The following is a 23800-nucleotide window of genomic DNA, read 5'->3' as shown; positions in this document are numbered from 1 at the left end:
TCCATAACTTTTGCTTAAAAAGCTATTTATGGATGAGGCAGGTTTACTGAAGAGACAGACAGAAAACAGATCTATAAGGGCCCCAACAGTGTTTAATGCTCTACTTAGGTCATCATAACGAAAGACATCCAATGTGTGATGCAGAGGGAAAACATGGCTTAAATACAACATGCATTCATGGATGGAGTAAAGATACATTCATTCTTAAGGTAGGATTGGAGTGTGGGGAGGAGATGGGAAAATCTGGAATTTTAGGGAAGTGAGGTAGAGGGGTGGTTTGGCTGGGTTCACTTTTGGGCAGGTATGAGGTCATCAATGGACTGGCCTTTTTCCAATCGCTTCTCCATCTCTATCAGCAGTTTGACTCCATCTACAACCATCTGAACAAGCGCCACTTCTGAGAACCCCAGCCGGTCAGCATTAGAGATATCAAATACACCACCCACTGCAGCAGTATCCACACCACCTGAAAACAAACAGCCATTATTACCACAGCTATCAGTTTTACCAACAACCTACAGGTGGCAGCACTGTATGCATCAGCCAAGCAGATCATATCTAGTAATGCATCTGGCAATTAGCCGTTGCACAGAGCCTGTTACCTGTTCCACGTTTTTGCAGTCGTAGTCTCTTGAGGATCTCCTCAAACTTGCTGTGCTTGCTCATGTTGGGGAGTTTGACGTGCACTCCCCCACGCAGTCCTGTTCCCAGGTTAGATGGGCATGTGAGGACATAGCCAAGGTGCTCATTCCACATAAATGCATGTCCCTTGTTTTTAAACAGCTCCTCGATCTGAAAGAAGAATTTTTTTTTTTTAATTCTGGGATTGGATCCTGCATAGCCTGTATAATAAATAACTTTCTATGGAGCAGCTTGCCTTGGTAAGGCCTGTACAGAAACGGGTGAAGACTTCCTTCATGTTGCCACCTTTCTGCATTGAGATGACACGCAAGTGATCCTCCTCATTCACCCACACCAGAAATGTCTTGTTGTCGTTGTGCCTAACAAACAGTGCAAGAATGTAAGTTCTAATACAATCCTAAATTACACTACAAGTGCTCTGGGACTAAAATAAGGTTTCCTGTGCAAGCTACTCATAAGAAATTTTAAAATAAAAATAGTTTGTTCATATAACATCCACCTGTTTTAGCATTATCATACCAGTGCTCAATTCTAAAATCACCAAGAATGGCACTCAACATTACTACTCGTCAGGCAGGACGAGGGCTACACACTGCTACTTCTTGTGACTACTGGCAAAACAGGACCTGAACACAACTGCAAGTTTTTACTGGGAGTGCCCGTAGGGATTCCTCATCTCATACTTTGAAAAAAATGTCCAAATGTCACATCTGAAAGTTTTAAATGTAACTTATTTTATGGTAAAGTATGTACTATACTTCTCTCTTCCATGGGAATCATGAAAGCTCAACAGCATGTAAAGAGTATTTTGTGGATCTTCTTACCAGATGCCCCTAGCATCGGGCCAATCACGGGCCATCCCAGAGGCCAGCAGCAGAGGAGACACAGGTTTGTCAAACAGGAAGTGATCATCAATGAGCTGCTGTTGCTCTGCTTCAGTCATATTCTTCAGAGCGTAGTACTTGCCTTTCAGATCTCCACTTAGGGCACCCAAAGCTGAAAAAGGCAGAAGGGAATTTAATTTCATGCTGAAAAAATGCTTGATTAGAATTAATATAAAACTCAATGTCTTGGTCCTGCACATGTAGTGAGCCAAACTTACCATTACATTCATGGAAACACCAACAACATTTACTGATAATTGATTATGCAGTTTATTACAGTTAATTTTGTTTTATGCAGTCAGTTATGTACTTTTGTTTTCATCTGTTCTGGGTGGCCCCTCAACTGCAGTGACCATTATTTTATTTATTTATTTTTATTTTTTTGAAAAGGTAAAACATTCCATTTCAATGTAATTTAAGTTCTCTGCAACACATCAGGAAACGGTCCAAAGAAAGTTCAGTTTGACCACAGGTCTGTGCCCAAACTCAAGCTGTTCCACCATAAAATCACAATATAAAACATGCAGGGAAAACATTACAGTATAGCCAAAATTTGGCTGGCTGATGTTTGACCAGAATAAGATTGTATTCCAACACACCCATGAGAACTGAAAAGAATCCCATAAACATCATAAGCCCTACACTTTCAATGTTTATGTGCCACAGATGCACATTATCTACAGAACTGCATAAAAATGAAAGCAGAATCACCAACCTGAAACTATTACAATTTATTGTGGCCACTTAAATCAACACTAGCTTTATGAAGTTTGAAACTAGCTTTATGAAGTTTTGGCAAACACCACTAGAGGGAGCCACATAACCAGGTCTGCCTTTCTCCATACTAGCCACTGTGCGGCATCCCAGAACTGTACCTTCCACAGAGAGTTTTTCAATGGCTCTCCTCTCTCCACGACTGCAGTGTGGCGGCAGGCTAAATCCACGTACGCTCCTGCCAGTTCGCACACGAGAGCTGAGCACATAGTTGGGGTCCAGATCGTCCCCACCCTTCAGAGAAAGAAAGTATAAATAAGAACCTACTTTTACTTCATCATGAAGCAATCACCTAATGAAAATAAATAAGCCTAGACTCAAGAGAATCTTAGTAACTGTACACATTGCAGAAGCAGATCATATACAACTCTACCTTAAGGTTGCCTGGGTTCAGGTCAGTTTTGTGTTTGTCTGTGGGCTTGTAACCTCCATGTCTGTCCTCAATGACCGGGTCCAGCAGCTCCTTAAACACTTCATACGTCTCCTCATCTCCAGCCACACAGCCCACCGTCATAATAAAGGGGTGGCCTAGGATGTCAACACAGAATTGTGTAGGTGTGCAAACAAAGAAAAGGCCTTACAAGAAACCAACTTTATACAATAAACACATAATTAAGAAATCTGGTCCAAAAGGTTTTCCGGTCAAAGATGAACATTAATTGTGGAGTACATTTCACAGAAAAGCTCTACAGCAATAAAAATTGCACTGGGGCTTAAACTGCATGGCCCACAGCGTGAACTAATCTGACCCCTGTAAGCTTGAGTGTGTTCTTTTACCAGGATCATCTACTCCAGTTTAAATGACATTATCTATGGTGAACCCGCTGGAAGTGGTGCGCTCACGGAGCTTCTTGTCCAAGGTTCTGACTCTGGAGATGTACATATGGTTGTGGTGCTGACTGAGGTCTGGGTACTCATCCTCAGCAGCGAGTTGCTTGATGCTCAGAGTGGTCATTTTATCGTTGCTACACAAATACAATAACAGAACACTTTCTACAGGGAGAGCAAAAGGCATCCCTCAATTACATAAGCTTAATTTCTTATTCTGTGGCTGTTAGAACAATAGTAAATACCTTGCCTCTCTATGCTAACACATAATTCAGCAAGGTCACTGTACAGCTCATAATTCAATAAAAGTTTCTTGGAGACAGATTTCCAGACAGATCAATACTACTCCTAATTCAAATTACTGTCAGCTTAGACTCTCCACTAAATAGGCACTTTAGTAGGACGAACCTTATTTCTGTTAGCAAAAACACTTTGAAGCATGTTCGCACTGGATACCTCTAATTAAGGTTAGATTCAGGATGTAGGTTATTGGTGTTCATCACTAATAGTGACGTAATCTTAGGAGTTCCGTTTGGGGTTAATGCTGTAGTTAAGTTTGACCTGACAGCAACAGTGATACTTTAAAATATTTTCTTATATAGGTAAAAAGGGAATCCTCTGTGATTTAAGTAGTGAAAATAGATCAGAAACAGATTGGAAAGCGTTTACATTAGCATAAAATAAACTGCCACTGTTTAACGGATGAAATAATTTCATGACCTGCCATTCCAGAGCATTGGTTCTGCCTTATGTGCTTGTCTGTCCTTGTGTGTGAAAGGCAAAAGGAGAAATAAGTAGTCCCAAAAAAGGAAACGTTAGAACTGGTGGTCCACCTCCCACGATGGGCTGCGGCCACCACCGCATGCAACCAGACTAAACAGTATGTCAACGGTAGCACATCATTAGAATTCCATGTATTAGTGTAGTATGATGGTATGTGGCTTTGGACGCAGCTATGGCTCCGTGTGTGCGGTGACTTTACCTGGGTTATCTACCCCGGTCTGAATCACATCATCCAACGTAAAGCCGCTGGGTGTCTGCTTGCCGCGCAGCCGCTCGTACATGGCCTGAGTCAGCACCTTGGCCATATGGTTGTTGTGCTTGCTGAGGTCCGGGTATTCCGCCTCGGCCGAGTACTTCATCTTCAGCTGGTTGTGAGAGTTTCCGAAAGGCATGGTCGATGCTAACTGAACGCGTCGTGGATGGGACAGAAAATAATGCCAGTTACAGCAGAAGCTGGTCCGTACACGCTCAGCCTTGAAATAATCCGCACAACGACTTGGTTTTGTTGAGAACCCGATTTTGTCTACACGTTTGCTACTAAAGACCCTCCATACGTAACGTGAGTATATAGTCTTCATTTGCTAAACCAGGGAAAACGCGCCAGTATAAATCCCCAAGCACAGAGGCAACGGAAGGCGGAGGAACATAGTGGATGCACATCGACTGACCAACTGACTAAAAGCAATGTGTTAACGTAGGCTCCGACACAGAAATTAACTCCAAAAACGACTAACTGATGTAAGAATAATACAATTAAATTCACAAACTCGGCCAAAAAAAAAAAAGTCCGTGCTTACAACTCCACAAATTGTCAAATAATAAAACAAACATTCTGATTATGAGCTGATACCTGGGTAGAGTACTTCATTGTGCGCACACGAATAACATACTACAACAAAAAAACAGGTTCTCTCCAAAACCAAGTCACTTTCCATTTTTGTTTAAGAAAGTTTAATTGTATCTCCTTCTCGAGCCATCATCTTGTAAATTGTCTACAGACTTGTGATTTAGCGGTTGACGCCTTTAATTAGCGTTATCTTTGTGGAAAAAACACTCAGTCTTACCTGTGGACTACTACTACTAGATGAAGACGGGGCTGACACAAAGATCCCTATGTTTCCGGCTGGGGAGTGCGCGCTCCAAACTTACTCTCCTCTCCAGGGTTTGTCCCCTGATGGAGCATTAGCTTTATAGTACGCAAGTGCGGCTCCTATTGGCTACTATTTGTAGTCCATTTGTACGATTGGAAGAACTGCAAGAACTGAGGACACACCATTCACTGTAACACGGCATTTAGTAGAGTCTATAACATACTGTTATATATTTACACCATCCATGTGGGATTTCATCCCATTTAATTAGCGGCATAATATATGGACACCACTGCAGAGTAAGCTGTTCTGTTTTACACTTCTAAATAATCATTTTTAAATGTTAAAATCGGAACCTGTGCAGTTATGAATCACATATACGCCCAAATTTTCCTGAATTGCTTAAGACCTATTCGTTTTTTAACTAAACAGATCATTATAGCCTACTACAAATATGCTCTAAAGAAGAGGTGGGGGACTGAGCGCCGGGGTCCAGCACAGTGTACTGACTTTCCTGCTCTATCACACGTACTAAACCCCCGAGTTAACTGATGAGTCAAATGTGTTTGCACATGAAAATCACTAAAGACGGCAAAATATGCGGGAGCTGTCCTTTCTACATTGCGTCATTTGTCTGCGACACACAGTAAACCTTCAATAGGAACACAGATACTTCAACACATCTTTTGTCTATTGATTTGTTTTTCTGTTACTGCGTATTCGAATATTAGGGAATGTGCATAAACATACGTGAATATTCAATAATCGACCATAACCGCTACTGAGTCAGTTTTACACATTAAACGCCTCTACAAAATCTGCCTGAGTCAATCCGCATGATCTGTAGACTGGCAGCCGGTTGGGCATCGCGTATTAGGCAGTCACACACGTGTGGTCCTGTTTAGCTGAGCCACAAAGTAAAGCATAAGCCCTCTTGACAAAAGGTAAGCTTTTTGTTTGATCGTTTGTATGTAGCTACAGCCATAAGCTAAACTTGACACCTTGTATCTGAGACTAACATGCTAACCCTAAGTTAACATAAGATAACGTTAGCGTTAGCTGTTTAACTGAATGAATGGTGCCCTAAATTAGCTGCTTAGCTCGCTGGGGAGCCTCGTGCGAACATTTTGTTCCCCCGAAAAACATTTGAAACGGTCGTGTTTTTTTCCTGTAACGTTAGCTGATCTTGGTGTATTTTAATTCATTGACTGATGGGTTGTTTGACAAACCATTCAGTGCAGTCAGCTAACAACTAACTAGTTAGTTAGCTACATATTCGCCAGCTTCTTGTTCGATTTTTGCTGTTCCACATTAAATGCACGAGTTACAGAAGGAGCCTTAATTCAACTGTTGCAACATTTAAAGGTGGAAAGGGAAAATCAGAGCAAGAAGCTGGCGAATAGGAGCTGAACGTCAGCCTCGTCTGCAGCCAGTTATTGACAATAACCATATAACTAAGTTAGCTAACGACTTGGAAAGCAGGGTGATTCATTTGTGCTTGCTAGTCCACCACTTTAAATTCTTAATTCTTAACAGACTACAGCCTAGCTATGGTTTGCTAGCTATAGCACATCTAACGTCAAGTTGGCTAGGTTAGCTCTCTAGCTAGGTTAACCAAGCTAGTTAAGCTAAGTAACCGAACTAGTTAACTACTAACTTATGATGGTGTAATGGCTAATACTGTAATATAAATGTTTTACCAGTTCATATTTTAAAATAATGCTATAAAATAAATCTGAAAAATATTAAGAATTTTAAGTGGTGGACTAGCAAGCACAAATGAATCACCCTGCTTTCCAAGTCGTTAGCTAACTTAGTTATATGGTTAGGCTAGCCAGCATACAAATTTTAAAGAGATCAGTAGCTAGAAAGTCAACCTAGCTAGCTAGTTAACTTGCTTAGCTAACTAGGTTAACTAACTAATCCCTCCCGACCTTGCTGTTAACGTTAGCTAATAAGCAAGCTTGCTTGGCACTGATTAACCCTACAGTGCTAAACGTGGGTGTTACAGTGTCCTTGCTCAATTAAACGATGAAACAGCGTATTATGTTGTCTGTATTTGTAAATATTACTACTTTTTATATATATATATATATATATATATATATATATATATATATATATATATATATATATATATATATATATTTGTTCACTTATAACATTAACACTTACATGCTATCCATTTTGACCAGGACTTTGAGTGAAACTCGGTGCAGGATCGCAGGCGTTAGCGTTGGCTAAACTAATAGAGGCTCGCTGGTCGGCTTGAAAGAAAAATAACGGTTTGGAACGTTACTGGCTTTCAAATAACAACAAATTCTGTGGCCACGCGAAACGTGACGTCCAGTGCGTGAATGTACCATAAAAGACAAACAAAATGGTTTTTGTAAAACGTTCAGATCCAGAAAGTGATGGCTGTCTGTAAAAGTGGGCAATTCAAAGAGCGTTTTGTACATTTTTCATGTTTTTTTTTTTAAACCTAAACTTTAAATAAGTTAACTTTTAAAATGTTAAAAAACTTAATGTCCAAACTTAAAGTACAAATATTGTGCTCTTATGCACTTCAAAATGATGGTTCTTCAAGGGTTCTTTAGTAAAGAAAATGGTTCTAAATAAACCCATAACACTCATAGAACCCTTTGCACGAAAGTGCTCTTTGCATTGTGAAAGCGTTCTTCAGATTGATTGGCGCTGTGTCTCATTTACAGGGCTGCAACCTTCTAAGGCCGCATACGCCATAAGCATCGATGGAGAATGTACTGAAAATAAAAACGGTTCTATAAAGCACGAAAAATGTTGACAAGATTGACATCGATATTACAAGAACCCTTTTCAAAAAGGTTCCATATAGAACCATTTTTAACACATTCTCCATCACTCTGAAAAACCTGTTCACGATGCAAAGGACCTTTTAGTCATGCCCAGGGTTCTTTGAGTGTTCAGTACCCTTGAAGAAGTATAATTTTTCAGTTTGTAATACGAAGGACACTGATCTTTGCCTAGACCTTTATCGGAAGCTGTCCTCCTACTCTCATCATGGATAATGTTTACACATAGAATATTGATGAGTGTTGTATTTCTCTTATTTACTCCATGAACAATTAATCAACTAATTAGTTGTTTTCCATTTGCTCTGACTGGGAAAGTTTTGATTTCTGATGTGCCAAATAGCCTAATCAAGCCTTCTTTCCCACAGCAAACTTTTTCCCTGTTCTGAAACTCATTACTAGTGTCTCATGAGTTTTGTGGAGTATTCCGAGTTCATTCAGGAAGGAGATGTGGTCATTATCTTCCTTGGTCATGACTCCATGATGCCTATCAAAGTGGAGGCTGGGGCCCAAACACAGACCCGATACGGAGCTATCCGCCATTCCAGTGACTTAATCGGGCGACGGTTTGGTTCTAAGGTGACCTGTAGTAAGGGAGGATGGGTGTATGTGCTGCACCCCACTCCAGAGCTATGGACTGTGAATCTGCCCCACCGAACACAGATTCTCTACACCACAGACATTGCCAACATCACATTGATGCTGGACCTCAAACCAGGCTCCATCGTCTGTGAATCGGGTGAGAAGAATGCTGCTGGATTACATTTTTTTTTTCATGAATTGTCATAAATAGTTTGTATGCTTAGCATTATGTAGTCAAACACAATTTCCGGAGCTGTGTCATGGTTTTCTAAGATAAAATGTGAAGTTTCTATGATATCCTCCAACATAATATCCTCCGTTTTTAAAGTAAATTCCATTGCATGCAGTGGATATACGGAAACTAAGATGTCATGAAAAACAAATCATTAGCATGTATCTGCTTCTCTGCCTGTAGTAGATTAGCCTCTTTCGTCTATGCAATGGCATAATTTTGCAGTGATAAAACGTAAACCTCTTGTCACAGTGTAAAAAGGATCTAACATTGGGATTAATGAACATATAACATTTCGTACATTTAGTCTGGTGCTTGTTTACATAGTTGCCTTTTGACTACCTGTTCTGAAAGTGACTTTGTGATTAAGCTGAGTAAATGTTGCTTATCAAAGTTTGTATGTAAGAGGGCAATGTTATGTCCTTCTGAGTGAGAGAGGGTCACCTTGTGGAGTTAAAACAGCCCGTTTCATTTACAGCCCAGTGTGATTTAATAGTTAAACTCGGTCATGGGGTTTTAGTAAAGTTGTAGTCGCTTGCCAATACATGGTTAATGCTAGTTGCGCCTTATTGGGGTGATAACAGGCCCTGTCACCATGAGTGACAGCACTTTTCTAACTTATTGGATAGAACCTCCAGGTAGCACATGTAGACTCTGCACTGGTCACATAGGGATGCATAGATGTTCGCTTATGTAATGGACACTCACACAGACTCTCTTGAATCTTGTGGAAAGGAGTGTTTGTTTATTTTTTCGTCTTTCCTCTCTGTGCCTGTCTGTGGTGTTTTTCCCTTTGCTCTGTTCAGCTCATTCACTGAGTGGGAGCCAGTCTTCCTCTCAATGGATCCATTTAATGGCTTCAGAGTACATACACACCCTTTCAGAGCTTAAGTGCTCCCTCATTACTAACTGCACTCAGCTGTGCATTTTTAAAAATCATTTCTGGAGCACAAAGTACAGTCATGTTTTTGATTTTGGTGGAGTGAGGTCAAAGCAGTCTAAACACATCTAAACCTTAAAACAATTAGTTATGTAACTTGTGGTTTGTGCTTTTTTTTTGTTCAGTTCTCTCTGGTGGAAAGCATTTCGTTGTGGTTAGTGTTAAATTAGGTGTAGTAGCAGTTCCCTTCAATTTTCCTCTTCCTTTTCTGTGCCTTTCCCCTTCCTCTTGTACTCTTAAGATATCTCGTCTCATGTCTCCCTCATTTTTTTGCTTGCTCTTCCCCTGAGCTCTTGATCCTGAGCTGTTTTCCTCTTGGATCTGAATACCGCCCAGTGGGCCAAACATTGACCCCATTGTTGCCATGAGAACAAAAGCTACGGTGGTGTACCACTGCAGGCAGAAGGAGGAGCTGGCGTGTACAGTTGTGTGTGTCTGTGTGTATGTGCGTGCATGTATGTGGGTGCTCACATGAAAGTTGTGTGTTTGTGTGTAGGTGGGATGCACCAAAGTATATATTTTCAGAATCACAGTATCAAAAATGTGTTCAATTTTTGATTAAAGCCATCTATTCTTGCACATGCAAACTGCGATCTGTCTAATTAGAAGGGAATAAACAGATTTTTTCATTAAGAGTGGTTTAATGTGAAATGCTCCATTCTAGAAAAGCTTACAAAATCAGAATTGTTCACAGTGGTGGTGATAACAACCAGACATCTGAGACATTTAATGCCTCTAAAAGTTCCCTCACAGACAGTGACTACATGATACGGTTATGAATACATGACCTGATGCCTTAGACATTGCTTACAGCGTTTTTGAGAGATGGTTTAATAGGGTGTTGTAAGGCAAAGTAGTACCCAACAAATGTATTTTTCAGATTTGCCACTATTTTATCTTGATCAGTTTTGCAAATAAAACCTGTTGGTTCGCAGGTGATTTTGGATAGTAAGTGAAATTGTTTGATTTGCATTCTAGTAGGGGCGCAACGATTATTCGACTTAGTCGACTAAAATCGGCGACCGAATTAGTTGGCAACTAATTTAGCAGTCGATTAGTTGATGCCATTACCCGTCTTTCTCGCATTCACTAGGAATGTTTTGACATTTGGCATTTGGCTCTAATCGACAACAGTTTTAGGATGTAGTTCTCCGTGAACGCTCAGGGTAGCTGGACAAAGGGTTACTGTTGAAATGAAGCATTTACAAAAAGTCGTTCACATTTAACTGTTCATAGAGAAGTTCGCCACAAACATTCGCCACTTTCCCATCCGCTTCGTCAGAGCACGTCTTTCTGCAGCGGGGAGTATCCGCTCTCAAACAAGAGCAAGACTTTCACAGGAACACGAAGAGATACTGACTTTCCTTCCGTTTCAATAAAGATCTGTGATTGTAAAATTTAGTTCCAGCTGAGTTTTGACAGACAGCAGAATGAACAGAGCACAGACTGCACTGATTAAATGAACTTTTAGATTTAAAATGTTTTTTATTTACCTGATTAAAGGAAAATGGATTTAATTTTGTTATATTTTCTTGCTGATACTTTGCACATCCTCGGTTTACACATTCTTGGTATATAGATACAGAAATATACTCTATTAGCAGTAACGTTCGTTAAAGCAGTAAATTCTTGAATGTTATTCATTTGTATTGTCTTCATTGTTAGTTAGCAAATGCATAAAACGACCTCAAGCTAAATTTACAAGCTAGTAGCTACATAAAGGTTATTTGGTAATGTAGCAATTCATAATCCGAATAATCGATTGTTTGTTTTAGTAATCGATCGATTATTCGACTATCAAATTACTCGTTTTTTGCAGCCCTACATTGTAGACATTGTGACCTCTGGTTCCTGTTACAACATTGTAAAGAAATTTGAGTCACTAAGTTTCATCTTATGGTAGACACAATAATAATGACTAATTTCTTGTAGTCATGCTCAATCAAATTACATTCTTTATTCACTGGTCTAGATTTTCCAGTATATATGTGCATTATCTGTTGATTTCAGCTTTCAGAGTCTTTTCAATGGTGTAACATTTAACTTTTTGGTATGTAAATGTATGTTTGAGACAGGTACAGGCAGTGGCTCACTGTCCCATGCTATTCTCCGCACCATTGCGCCCAGTGGTCATCTGCACACAGTGGAGTTCCACGCCCAGAGGGCTGAAAAGGCTGCTCAGGAGTTCAAGGAGCACAAGGTGGCCCATCTGGTAACTGTCCGAAACCAGGACGTGTGTAAAGAAGGTTTTGGTGTTGTGGGTGTGGCCGATGCAGTATTTCTGGACATCCCCTCACCATGGGAGGCTGTCACGCATGCCAAGAAAGCCTTCAAACGCAAGGGTGAGTCAGTGTGAGCGAAAAGGAGTACAGTTGAAGTTAATGTTCCTGCAGCATAACATGCTTGCTTTACTCATCCATCCCATTTTCCTATTTGTCACCATAAATCTGCTTTGCTTATTTCGTTACCATAGATCTGCCTTGCTCATTTCTGAGACAGAGAGATGCCTGACAGAGGCTTTCTTCTTTCTGGTCTCTTAGGACACAATTTTAGTAGAACACTAACTAGTGCTGTCAAAATTGAAAGTCTGTCTCTAATGGTCCAAAACTCATGTTACAATAACATTCATTCACATACTGTGTGAATGTGTTTAAGCGTAAGAGAGCTTGTATTTCCATAAATTTCTGTTATTATTGTCCTATTACTGAGGAGTTATTCAGCAATAACAGCCTTTCTCTGTCAATCATCTCCTCATAAGATTAGGTGGTAACATCTTAATGTTGGATTAATTCCATTCTCCATGGAATCACTGCTTCTGCCCAGTTGACAGAGCCACACACGAATGCTGAATGTAACATGTATAGAGTGCTACATATCATGCAGCAGTCATACAACTCAATATATAGGCCAAATATGTGCTATTCTTCCATTGAGATTTCTAAGACTGACACCACATTAGAATGTATAATGTTTCAAACTTGTGCCTGACGGATGAAATTTTGTGGCCAATACCAACAACATTTTGAAGGGGCAAAAATTCAGATAACTGATATTAGTCAGTTTAGTTTCATGTTGTACCACATGAACAGTCATATTTCTTAGTTAAAAATTAATGACTGATTTTTTTATTATATTACAATTTTATATATACAAATATCATATGTTATATATACGTTCACTAGGTTTCCCAGAACATTTTATGACTTGTTATTCTTCTGCTAGAAGCAACCTTTAGAACTGCAAAACAGATCCTGTTAACTGGTCAGACAAACATGGGGTACATGGTTGTGTGGGCAAAGTTATGCTGAAGGTCTTGTCATAACAACACTGTTTGTTGATTCGGTGGGTCACAGTTGAACAGTTGTCCGTAGAGTAAGTACCTGAGAAACATGCCTTTCTGTAGGTCTGAGCAGCTCTGTGCCCAGCAGGCAGGCCTGGGCTAGTCAGCAGCACAGCTGGGGGTCAGAGATTTGCGGTGTATGCTTTTTATTGGTGTGCTGGGAAATGGATTTTAAGAATAAATTAAAAATAAACCACTGGTTATTGATATTACTCAGGGCTTTCCAGAGGAATGAGATTGGGGCTATAGGGAAGCAGAATGTTGAAGCAGACACTGGTTATATCACTAGTCATGGAAAGATTCCAGTAAATAACAGGTTAAAGAAATTGACCATGAAAATTCTCACTTCTGTCCTATGTGACTCTTGAAATTAAATTGTCTCTGCTTATTGTTCTGACTCTCTTTCTCTCTCTCTCTCTCTCTCTCTCTCTCTCTCTCTCTCTCTCTCTCTCTCTCTCTCTCTCTCTCTCTCTCTCTCTCTCTCTGGTGCACGTAACACTACTGCTTTCTCTTGGCTTTCTCTTTTGACCATAAAGGGATAGGTTGTGAGGGAAGGGTTCCTTAAGCAGAGACTTAGAAAGACATTTATCTTTCTGTGCTATTCTCTCCCACACTCTCACATCTTCTGATGAACTCTTTGTCAGAAAAGCTAGTAAAAGAGCATCTTTGAACATTAAAGGGGAAAATCAGCAATTTTTCTAAATGTCTGTATATTGCATTGGTGTAAACAAGATGGAAACGGTTCATTTTAGAGGGACTTACAGACTCAAATTTCTTCATAGTGATGGTGATTAAAAATCAGGGGTTGTGGTGTCTGTAAAACAAATATAGCGATTTTATTTAATGTTTCATGCTATATTTCATGCTTTGTAAGTAATGGTAAAATTGTGGAAAGACTGGGAAAGCATGTTTTTTTAGGGGCCTAATTTCCCTTAAAACACATTCATTATCTTAAAAAAATCCACTTTGGGATAAAACCTTTTCTCAAAACTATTGACAAACATTGTTTCAGGGATCACAGTGTACTTGTAACCATTTCACATAATAACTCTCTGCATTACACAGCAACCCACTCTGAATGACTTTGTTTACACCATAACTGTTTAATTATGTAGGCGTTTTTCAAAATTGTGATAAGTGTGTGGACTTTTACATTCGCTTCATCTGTGATAAGGTTGAAGAGGTCATGTTGGCTCAGTACACTGCACACCTGTTGGGCTGCTCAAGTGTAGCTTTTTACATTTTACACTTGTAACCATTTCACATAATAACTCTCTGCATTACACAGCAACCCACTCTGAATGACTTTGTTTACACCATAACTGTTTAATTATGTAGGCGTTTTTCAAAATTGGTGGAATTCCTTTGGAAACAGTGTGTGCAGAGTGGTTGACAAAGCTTTGTGCTGCAGGTCAGATGCCCTTAGCTGTTCAAAGAAGAACGTATGACATAGATGCATCAGCCCTGCAAGCCCTCACTGTCCTGCCTACAGTAGTTTCAGCTGTTGTTTGGTGTACAGCTCACTTATGTTCAGTAGTTGGAGAGCATGGAGGATTCCTGCACTGGCAGAACTTTCCTCTCTCCCAGGATTCTGTTGCCAGGAAACCTGTTGGGCCTGGTTGCCAGGAGATCTTGAGTCTGTGTTTATGACAGCATTTGCAGGGAATGGCCTTATTTGTCAGTGGAATGTTTATCAGAGCATACTTTGACCTCCCTCTCTCTCTCTCGATCTCTCGCACTCTCCTCTGCTACTTTATTACTGGAGTACAATATTGCTCCTCATGCAGCTTTGAATGCTTATTAGTTCTGAGTGAGCATGGATTTCAAACATATTTTTGAGGGTTCATTTTGTCTCATCACTATTATGCCCCCTTTTATGAGTTGTAATGTTGTGCCTCTATGAAATCAACAAGGGACATTAGCGCACACTTTATCTTTGAAAAGCACAGACTGGTTAAATGGTCTCTTTCCTGCAGTGTGTGGACTTTTACATTCGCTTCATCTGTGATAAGGTTGAAGAGGTCATGTTGGCTCAGTACACTGCACACCTGTTGGGCTGCTCAAGTGTAGCTTTTTACATTTTTATCACTGGATTCTTTTTTTTTTTTTTTTTTTTTTAACGGATCTCCTCAACTGTTTTTGTTATGTATGTCTGCGTGCATGAAGAATATATAAATTTAAATATGCACTTGAATCTATTCTCAAGACTCCTGGCAGGTACAATAGTCAGTCTGTAGAGCAGGACAGGGTGATTATGGGTTAAGTACCTCTAAGGAAGACAGTAAGTCTAAACATGAAGCCAGGGATAAATGACCTGATGTCCCCCTTCTGTACCTCTCTTCAGCGTTTCTGTTGATCTGGTGTGTCCTTCAGTTACATGATTTAGATGTCAAATTTCAAATCTCAGTCTTTTGTTTTCTTCTTTTTAGATAAATGATTTTAATTAAGCTCTGGTGTTTGTAATCAGTTAAATAGTAGTTTTAGTCCACTATATCTCTGTGAATTAAAACCTCAAAATAACAAACATAGCCTTTTATTACGACAAGAGGCTTGTTGCTAAAAAAAAAAACTTGATTTTTATTTCTTTTCTTTTTCAATTTTTATTTTTTAACAGTATTAGGAGGATGGACAGTGCATTCAAGTACTTTAATACAAATAAACTAGCACAAGCCAGTGGCACTAAGTAAACTAAACAGGTATTATAACAGAGGAGACAGTTCAATTGTGGAAAAATGAATAGGAAACCTAATCACGCTCAGCATGGCATCTGTTTATGGGGAAAGTCCCACCCTTCAGTGTAAAGAACCGTTTGGCTTGCAGGTAAAGCCTCCAGTGGGGAAAAGCCCTCTCTTGTTGAAAATAAGAACAGCTTTTTGTGCATTATTTTTGCCAACTGCTATCTGATTGCTAATATTTTTTTGAACCGTTATTACAACTTTAAGGTTTATAGGTCTCTCTCATTCAAACAAATAGGAATCTGGTTTTGTAAAACTGGAAATAACATCCTGGGAACATTGCTAAGATCGCCGCAGAGTGGACGGACTTTCCTTAAAGGCTTTTGCTGAAATGCTCTTAAAATTAATAAAGTTAGCATTAACTGTCTACTTGCTAGTCATGTCTGTATTCTGATCATATCAGTGTTTTTAACATTAACAGTTTGTTAGGCCTTGTCTTGCATTGAACTTTTTTTCCCTACCCAGCAGTCTTGCTAGTTGCTTAATCTATCTATCTATAAACAGAACTCATGCTGTGTGATTTCTACACTTTTCAGGCAGGGAATGATGTTACAAGAGTGTTTCAGTAACTGCCTAAGCAATGACCAGCAAAAATTCACTTAGAGGATTTTGTGGTTATAACCCTAAGTAATGTTTAGTTGTATAGAATATATTCAAAACACAAAAAGTTTTCCTATTCAAAATAGTAAATTAGCTAGAGTGTTTATATTTGTCTAAATGATGAGTGGGTTGATGATGAAAGTTGTCATCTGTGTATGTTTTGCCTTGTTTATGTCAACTAATTGTTGCAGCACTGCTGTCCTTCAGGTGCTCATTAACAACTTTGTTAGCTCATGATGCATGTCGGTATGTATTTTTCTTAAAATCAGAAAAATAGTTATCCACTGGTTCCTTCTCTATTGCATACGTTTATCATTTGCTTTGTCAAGCAAAATGGGCATCTAGAAGCTTGCCTGGGGATTATGTGAAATGTTTGTTCTAGCCCTGATCTTGCCTCACTAGGCATCTTTATTTACATGTTGTTGCCAGTGGCCCTGCACAAAAAAGGAGTGATTGTGTGGTCCAGCTCAGGCATGTCGAACTGGGCACCTCTCAGGCCAAAGTGCTGCAGAGATTAGCATTTACCCTCAAAAGAGCTGATTTACAAAAGTTTTGACTTGGGGATTTCAAGAAGCCCTTTTACCCTTCAGCTTTTGAGCTGGATGAAAAGCTAATTAGGTGGCTTGATCCTGTTGAAAAGAAGAGGCCATCGTTGCATGTAAATACTCTTGAACTGTATCATTTGACTTGACTCAGACTAAAGGGGAATACTCAAACTCTGTTTGCTCAAGGAGCCTTGCATTTTGGCACAAATGTTACTGCAACCGAGAAGTTGCATCTAAAACTTGGTTTGACCCAGATCTGTTGAGGATGTTGGAAAAGTACCTCATTTGGGTTCCGTCCAGTGCGATAAGAGAATAACCTTGTGTAATTTGTATGTAAATAATTTGATCTTACTTGAGGGTAGCTTCAATGGGCCGAACATCCTTGTTCTCCAAAGGTCTTTATAAATCCTTCCGTCCTGTCTGTATTATGAAAAATTTAACTGGAAACAATCTTTGAAAGCATTTTTGGCAGTATGCCAGATCAGATGGACTGAGAGTCTTTCTTTGAGGTCTATTTTATAATTTTCTTTTAAATCTGTTTCTGTTCGCCTCTTTTGTCTGTGCAGGGGGCCGTCTGTGTTCATTCTCGCCATGTATAGAGCAAGTTCAGAGGACATGTGAGGCCCTGCTGGAGCAAGGTTTTGAGGAGATCTGCACTGTAGAGGTTCTGCAGAGGGTGCACGATGTCCGTTCCGTCACGCTGCACTTGCCGGACTTCGGCCCAGAGGATGGAGGAGCAGAGAGTGCCAAAATGGCCTCAGAGGAAGTCTTGCTTGCAGCAAACTCCAGCCACCCCTCAGTGACCTGCCGAACTGCCACGGCTCCTCGGGAGATGGCTGGGCACACAGGGTACCTCACATTCGCAACGAAACCACGGGGCTAGAGAACTGCAAGTGTTAATGAACATGATGTAGTGGCACTGTGTGGGTAAGTGTGGAATATGGACAGCAGCTCTGCGCTCATGTATTCTCATCGACTCCCATCATGCACATGAACTCACCTTTGGCGCTGCTTCCAGGCTGCCTGGTGATCTGTCATATTGCTTAAGTTAGAATACTGAGAAGGTTTTTATAATCAGAGTTGGGTAAACGCAGCTGTTTGCCAAGCAGGTGGATGAGGAGGTAGATAAGGCTTCAACGTTCTTTAACCTGCAGTCATTATTTTATTTCTTGACGAGCACAGCAATGTCTATATTTTGACAGTATTTTGTTACAATAAATTTAAATGAGAGAAAACATGTCCCTTTTGTCATTATTTACAGTTTTAATTGTGTACTGATCTTCAGATGGTTTTTTTTCCTTTCACTGTGCCTTTCAGCAGTGCCTCCTATGGTCGCTGTAGTATGTCAAAACACTTTAATCTTAATTTTGTAGTATGTCAAACATTTAATCTTAATTTCATTCCATTAGCCCTTCCATTAGCCCTTGAATGCTGGCAGACACTTTGGGTTTTGCACTTTTTTGCAAGAGAGAATTCTCTTGCAAACACTGTTTTGCTAGAACAAAGTGCTGCAGTCCTGTAAGTATCTCTTATCTACTGTTGTAAGCAACTTTTTCTCACCAACGCAACCCCACACCCATTTGTGTTGAAATGATTTGTGACTCTAGTTAAGCCTGTGCACCATAAAAGGTAGCGTTCCCTCTGCACTCTAATACGTAACAGCACAGATTATGTACACAGGTATCCATTGCTCATGCATGTGGTCCCTGCTTTGTCTTGTTATGCATGCAAGTTCATGATGCCAAAACAGCATTTATGGTTAAGCTCTCTGTTCCTGTTTGTGTTTATATGTTGGCAGAAGTGTATACTCATTTCTGAATGCCATTTGTATCATGTAAGGGTTGGAGAAATTCTGCAGTATTTTTACATATATGCACAGAAGGCCCCTTTCACATATATAGCAAATGTAATATAGCAAGGGCTGGTAAATGAGGGGCTGTTGAGCAGCTGATGTAACAGTTGGATTGGGGGAGGTGTTATTTTAAGCCTACTGTTTAAAGGAAAAGGGAAAGACTAAGGGATGTGAATAGAGCTGAGAGAGGCAGTCCACCTGTTTCTGTCCCCCCTCCACTCAGTCCTGAGGGTCTAAGCTGCAGCACAAGGAGCCAGAATATCTGGTCTTAGCCCCTGCAAATCCACACATACCTTAAGCAGCTTCCCTTCAGGACCTCAGCTCCTATACTGATGTGCCAAACTGTGTGGCTTGCTCCACTGGATGAACAGGCACGTGATTTGGTGAACTAAGAGAAAAGGTGTGTGACATGTTTGCATTAAGGGTAAAAAAGGCTCTTGAAAGTGCTTAATGGAACCTATGAGTGAACAACTACACAATCAATACACTATTATAAATGCAATACTGCTCCAGCTCCCAAATCACAGACTTTCCTGTTTTAGATTGTAAGCAAGGTTCATGAGGTGCTTCCTATGTATAGCTGGCTTATGATGTGCGCGGACTCCATACAGTGGACAGGAGTTTCTTAAGGCCAAAATTAGAACTGACTTATAAGTCCTCTCCTCCCTTCTTGTATTCTTTCTCACATTATGTGTCTTTTCATGTTTGGTTCCATTAAGGGTCTATATTGGTGCTGAGTGGGATGCCATTAAAGGTCTCGCTAGATCACCTTTAATTTTCTAAATCAAAACTGTCCTTTGATAAATGGATGTTAGTTGAAACTCTTCCTGGTGTCTGTTTTCTTTTATGGGTTGCAAGTAGTTTCCCTGATGAGGGCCGGTGTGGCTACAGACTTCCAATTTGCAATCAAGCAGGAGCACATCTCATAAAATATGACTGAAAGTTGGACTTTTGACATGGCTAACTGGCTAGTTTCTTAGTATTTTAATTTTAAACCCCAGGGAAAGCAGGTAATAGTGTGCAACCACTTCCTGAACAGCACGACACATTCACATGCATAAGGACATCCTAATTAAACTCTACTGAAATGTTAAACTCCCAATATTCAATTTATATCTGTTGCTTAGTCTAGGTTGTGAAGACGAACACTAGCGGAGCAGCAAGGCTACTAAGGAGTGGTGCTTAACATCTATGACCTTCAGTGCCTTTGTTACAGTAAGTGTTCCTGGGAAGATGCAAACATCAACTGTTAAGTGCTTATCGATAGCCATCCATTAAATACAGTCTCTCGCTCATATGCACATGTGGCACACACAGTCTGCTCTCCAAGTTAACCCCTTTTAATCCTGAAGAAAAAGCAAGAGGGAAAAGTAGCACTGATAAGCTTAGTGAAGCAAAGCAGGCTTCTACTGTTGTTACGCTGGCTTGGTAAAGCCCTTATGGAAGCTCCATTTGGCTGCACTGATAGGCCTACTAACCCTCCCCAGTGTCCCCTCATGACCTCTTGGCACCATGAGCCTTGACTCTCCCCATGGTTTGCCCAAACTGAGGCCTGTCACATTTCTGTTAATATAAATTTAGGGGAGGACTGAAGCCACTGCCAACAGTTTTAGATTGATTGATGGTCACTGGTGCAGCAAGCACTTAGCCCTTGTTCAAAGATGAGGAAGGAATGCTAGCAATTGTTCTTGGAATATATGATCAAACATGATTTTAGCCATGTTGCTTTTTGCACATAGATCATGTGGGAGTTGTCTGAGGTCTATTTTGGTGGGTACAGTCAGTGTGGGAATATGGTGGAGTTAGAGACAAACAGTAGAATTACCATTTCCCATAATGGGAGTTTTTAAAGGAGGGGCAGTAGTGAGTAAACGTCTGACCTCAAGATTAGTTACACCCACGCATTGGTGGAGTAAGAAAGTGGAACAAGTGTTTGTCCGTGCACTGTTGTAGAAGATTTAAAGCATGTAAATCAAAAACGAATACGTTCAGTGTGATGCGAGCCAGTGCAGGTGTCTGTTAGCTGGTGTACCAGAATTAGCAGTTAGCATTGTCCTTCAGATATAATGAGCCGTCCAGTGATGTTGCATTAGTGGGCAATTCGAAAAGATGTGGTGGTGCATTATGTGTCTTGAAGTAGCATGCACTAGCCATCACCCTCCCAGCTTGGTAGCATCATGTGTTAGGAGGAGACCTAGCGAGTGGGTGCACTGGACACGCCTTAATTAGAGAAAAAGTTTATTAAAAAAAGAAAAGAAAAGAAGCAAAGGTTGAATTTCATACACATCTTTTCATACTTTTGTATTAGGATTTGTAACATGTTCATGATACACATACAGGCAATAAACATGCATATATATTGAGTAAATATGCTTTTGTTTAAGGCCGGTTCATTGTGTCTTTCAGGTCTCCAATTTAATGGAAGTATGTGCAGCTTGAAGATTCTTCACTGTTTCATGACACTGAGGCCTCTCTTCCGCTTCTGTAATTTAAACCAGAGTTTGCATGAGTCACTGGTTTCTATAGAGACTGAGCTGGAATGTTCCCCTCAATCACGGGTTTCCTCATCCAGACCTGGTCACATGACACATCATACCATGGATCACTCTGGAAAATTCAGCTGTCTATGGCATGTGCCCTCTCTCCTTAGAGAAAAAGAAATGAGACTGTGTGTACATTCCCAATCCTATAAAATAAACCGTTTTTGAAGACTGGTGCCTGTGTAGGTGGTTGAAAGCACAAATATATGCATCACGAGCCGTAGTTTCACCAATGGAGATTCTTCTTCACTTTCAAACACTATACTTTGTGGCCTACACAATGGTTTTCTTTCTTCTTACACTTCCATCTGAAGCTGTTTTTCTGACACTTACCCTACATTTCCATTGTTTCAACCCTGTTCCTATTCCCTCTCACCTCTTTTCTCTGTGCCTCCCTCTCACTGTCCCTCAGAACATCTCTCTTCTTTTGTATTTATATCGATATGGACAACCTACACTGACTTGTGCAATTCAAACATGTCCTTAAGGGATACACACATGCCACTTACTACGTCTAGTTGCATAATCTTAAATACACTTGCTCATGTGGTTTCTGACATTGTATGACATACTGTTATCTATTAAAATGGAGTAAAGCATATTACATAGCTAAAGACAGTAGTATTCATCTTGAAGCCTGACGTATGTATGAATATATAATTTTGTCTTCACAGTTTAGTGTAGTATAGTATAGGGGTGCCCAATCCTGGTCCTGGAGATCTATCACCCTAGAGAGTTCAGATCCTACCTCAGATGCCCCAGAAGACCTTCACTTGGATCAGGAGCGTAAGATTAGGGTTGGAGCTAATCTCTACAGGATTGTAGATTTAAAAAAAAAATTAATCAGGATTGAGCACCCCTGGTATGGTATATTAAAATGTATCTCTATCTTCTATAATCTATAAAATCTATAAATTCATATATTTTGTGTATGATGATTTAGCTTCAGGCAACAAATGTGTCAACTGATTTAGTGAAGAAATTTAGATTTTAAATTTTTATGAAAAACGGTTAAAGCTAATAAGCCAACCTGAACTGAACTTTAATTCATGCTACAACTCCAGTTCGCAAGCTACTTTTGTATTTTTCTTTGGGAATACTGTTGCCTTCTCACAGAGCATGGATGGTGAGAAAGCAAGTGTCCAGCTTCATATTTTTGTATCACTCAAAGATGAACGAATGAATGAAGTTGTGGTGGTCCACCCAGTCTTCATGGGGGTTAGGAGTCCCATCTTCTCTACATTTAGTTCGAATAGTGGTCTCTGACTTGTGCACTGTACTGTATTTCCTAAATTCTATCTGTCTCATCACTTATCTAAGGTAGTGAAGGTGACCCAACCAGACAGCAGAATGGGTTCTTAGCTCTTTATTTATATATATTTATTCAATGCAGATAATTTAAGGGGCACCAATTACTGATGTAGATCTTCAGCTGTGCTCACATGGCATAAAGAATATCTATGGAAAATCATTGACCCAAAGAATTGGATGCTCTGGAGCAGCCCCACGTGAGCCTTAGTTACCATACCCAATCCCAAGCGTCAACAAGAGGGGTATAAAGCTCCCTAGCATTGGGCTGTGAAGCAGTAGAACTGCATTCTCTGAGATGGTGATCCATTAAATATCTCTGAGATGAGCTGCAGTGACAAAACTCTAGAACTAATCATCCACCATCAGTACCTGACCTCACTAATGCTCTTGTGGTTGAATGCAGTCAAATATTCCAGCATCTAACATCTAGTGTTAGATGCTAGATGCTTCTCAGAAGTCTGGTTCTGCATCAATGGACAAAGGCCCTATTATCACTCTGATTTCAAAATTGGATGATGTGTGCACAGACTTTTTGGATAAATATTGTGACCTACTTCATTACTACATAGATGACAGCTTAACAAATCACACTGCTCTGAGGTATGTTTACTGATGTCATTGGTACATTCAACTGCATAATAATACCCAACCCTTTCACCTCCACTGTAAGGCCACTTTCTTCTTCATGAAATTGTGCCAATTTAGTAACATTTTATGTTTCTTCATTAAATTGTCTGCCTTGTAATTGTTTTATGAGAGCAAAGATAAAGAAAATGGCACAGTCTCAAAAGCCCCAGGATGGAGAAAATACTGTCTCAAGCAATGTCTCGGTGTCTGTACTTACAAGCCTGGAGTGCATTGTGTGCTGCCAACTCTCCAATTGCACTCTGACAATGATCTCTTGTTCACTTTGGACTATACTTAAGATTCATTGTGTTTTTCTTGTAGTAACTACTTGAAGTTACTTCAAATTGAAGTAAATTTCAAGAATATACTACACTTACAGCCTCCCAGCACTGGAGAGGCTCTTGTTGCACTCTTTCAGAGATACATGCAGATGTCAAACAAACCTAAGCTCATTACTGACACTCAAACACTGCTGTCTTCAAAAAACATAGCATAGGGATGAATGTGAATGTGTGGGTGGGGTTGAGGCTGATGGTTTGATCCTCCTCATTAATGCTTTGTTGGTTCACTCTCACACATCCACGTGATGGGCAGTGGGTCAGCTGAGCGAGTGATGAGGGAAGGGGGTAGTGGACAACAAGATGAAAGGATAGCAGCAGTGAG

The 23800-nt window shown here is 40.1% G+C and overlaps 2 protein-coding genes and 1 long non-coding RNA gene across 3 annotated transcripts; 2 read left to right on the top strand and 1 right to left on the bottom strand.

Moving 5' to 3' along the window:
* Nucleotides 1–72: 72 nt before the first annotated feature.
* ckba (creatine kinase, brain a) lies at nt 73–5100 on the bottom strand. The gene is made up of 8 exons (XM_017724977.2): nt 4976–5100; nt 4111–4315; nt 2674–2828; nt 2402–2534; nt 1467–1638; nt 878–1001; nt 603–792; nt 73–466 (listed from the first exon to the last, which is right to left on the bottom strand). Exons 2-8 carry the CDS (start codon nt 4301–4303, stop codon nt 288–290), a joined length of 1146 nt encoding a protein of 381 aa, XP_017580466.1. The 5' UTR covers nt 4304–4315; nt 4976–5100; the 3' UTR covers nt 73–287.
* Nucleotides 5101–5145: 45 nt separating this feature from the next.
* trmt61a (tRNA methyltransferase 61A) lies at nt 5146–18042 on the top strand. Its single transcript, XM_017724988.2, has 4 exons — nt 5146–5946; nt 8202–8572; nt 11663–11929; nt 17374–18042. Exons 2-4 carry the CDS (start codon nt 8242–8244, stop codon nt 17688–17690), a joined length of 915 nt encoding a protein of 304 aa, XP_017580477.1. The 5' UTR covers nt 5146–5946; nt 8202–8241; the 3' UTR covers nt 17691–18042.
* Nucleotides 18043–18533: 491 nt separating this feature from the next.
* LOC119263443 lies at nt 18534–21374 on the top strand. The gene is made up of 2 exons (XR_005130270.1): nt 18534–19874; nt 21066–21374. It is a non-coding gene; the product is annotated as an uncharacterized LOC119263443 (long non-coding RNA).
* The last annotated feature ends 2426 nt before the right edge of the window (nt 21375–23800 follow it).

This window comes from Pygocentrus nattereri, chromosome 5 (genome assembly GCF_015220715.1).
Source record: "Pygocentrus nattereri isolate fPygNat1 chromosome 5, fPygNat1.pri, whole genome shotgun sequence".
Classification (NCBI taxonomy): Eukaryota; Metazoa; Chordata; class Actinopteri; order Characiformes; family Serrasalmidae; genus Pygocentrus; species Pygocentrus nattereri.
This window is presented reverse-complemented; position numbering and strand designations above follow the sequence as displayed.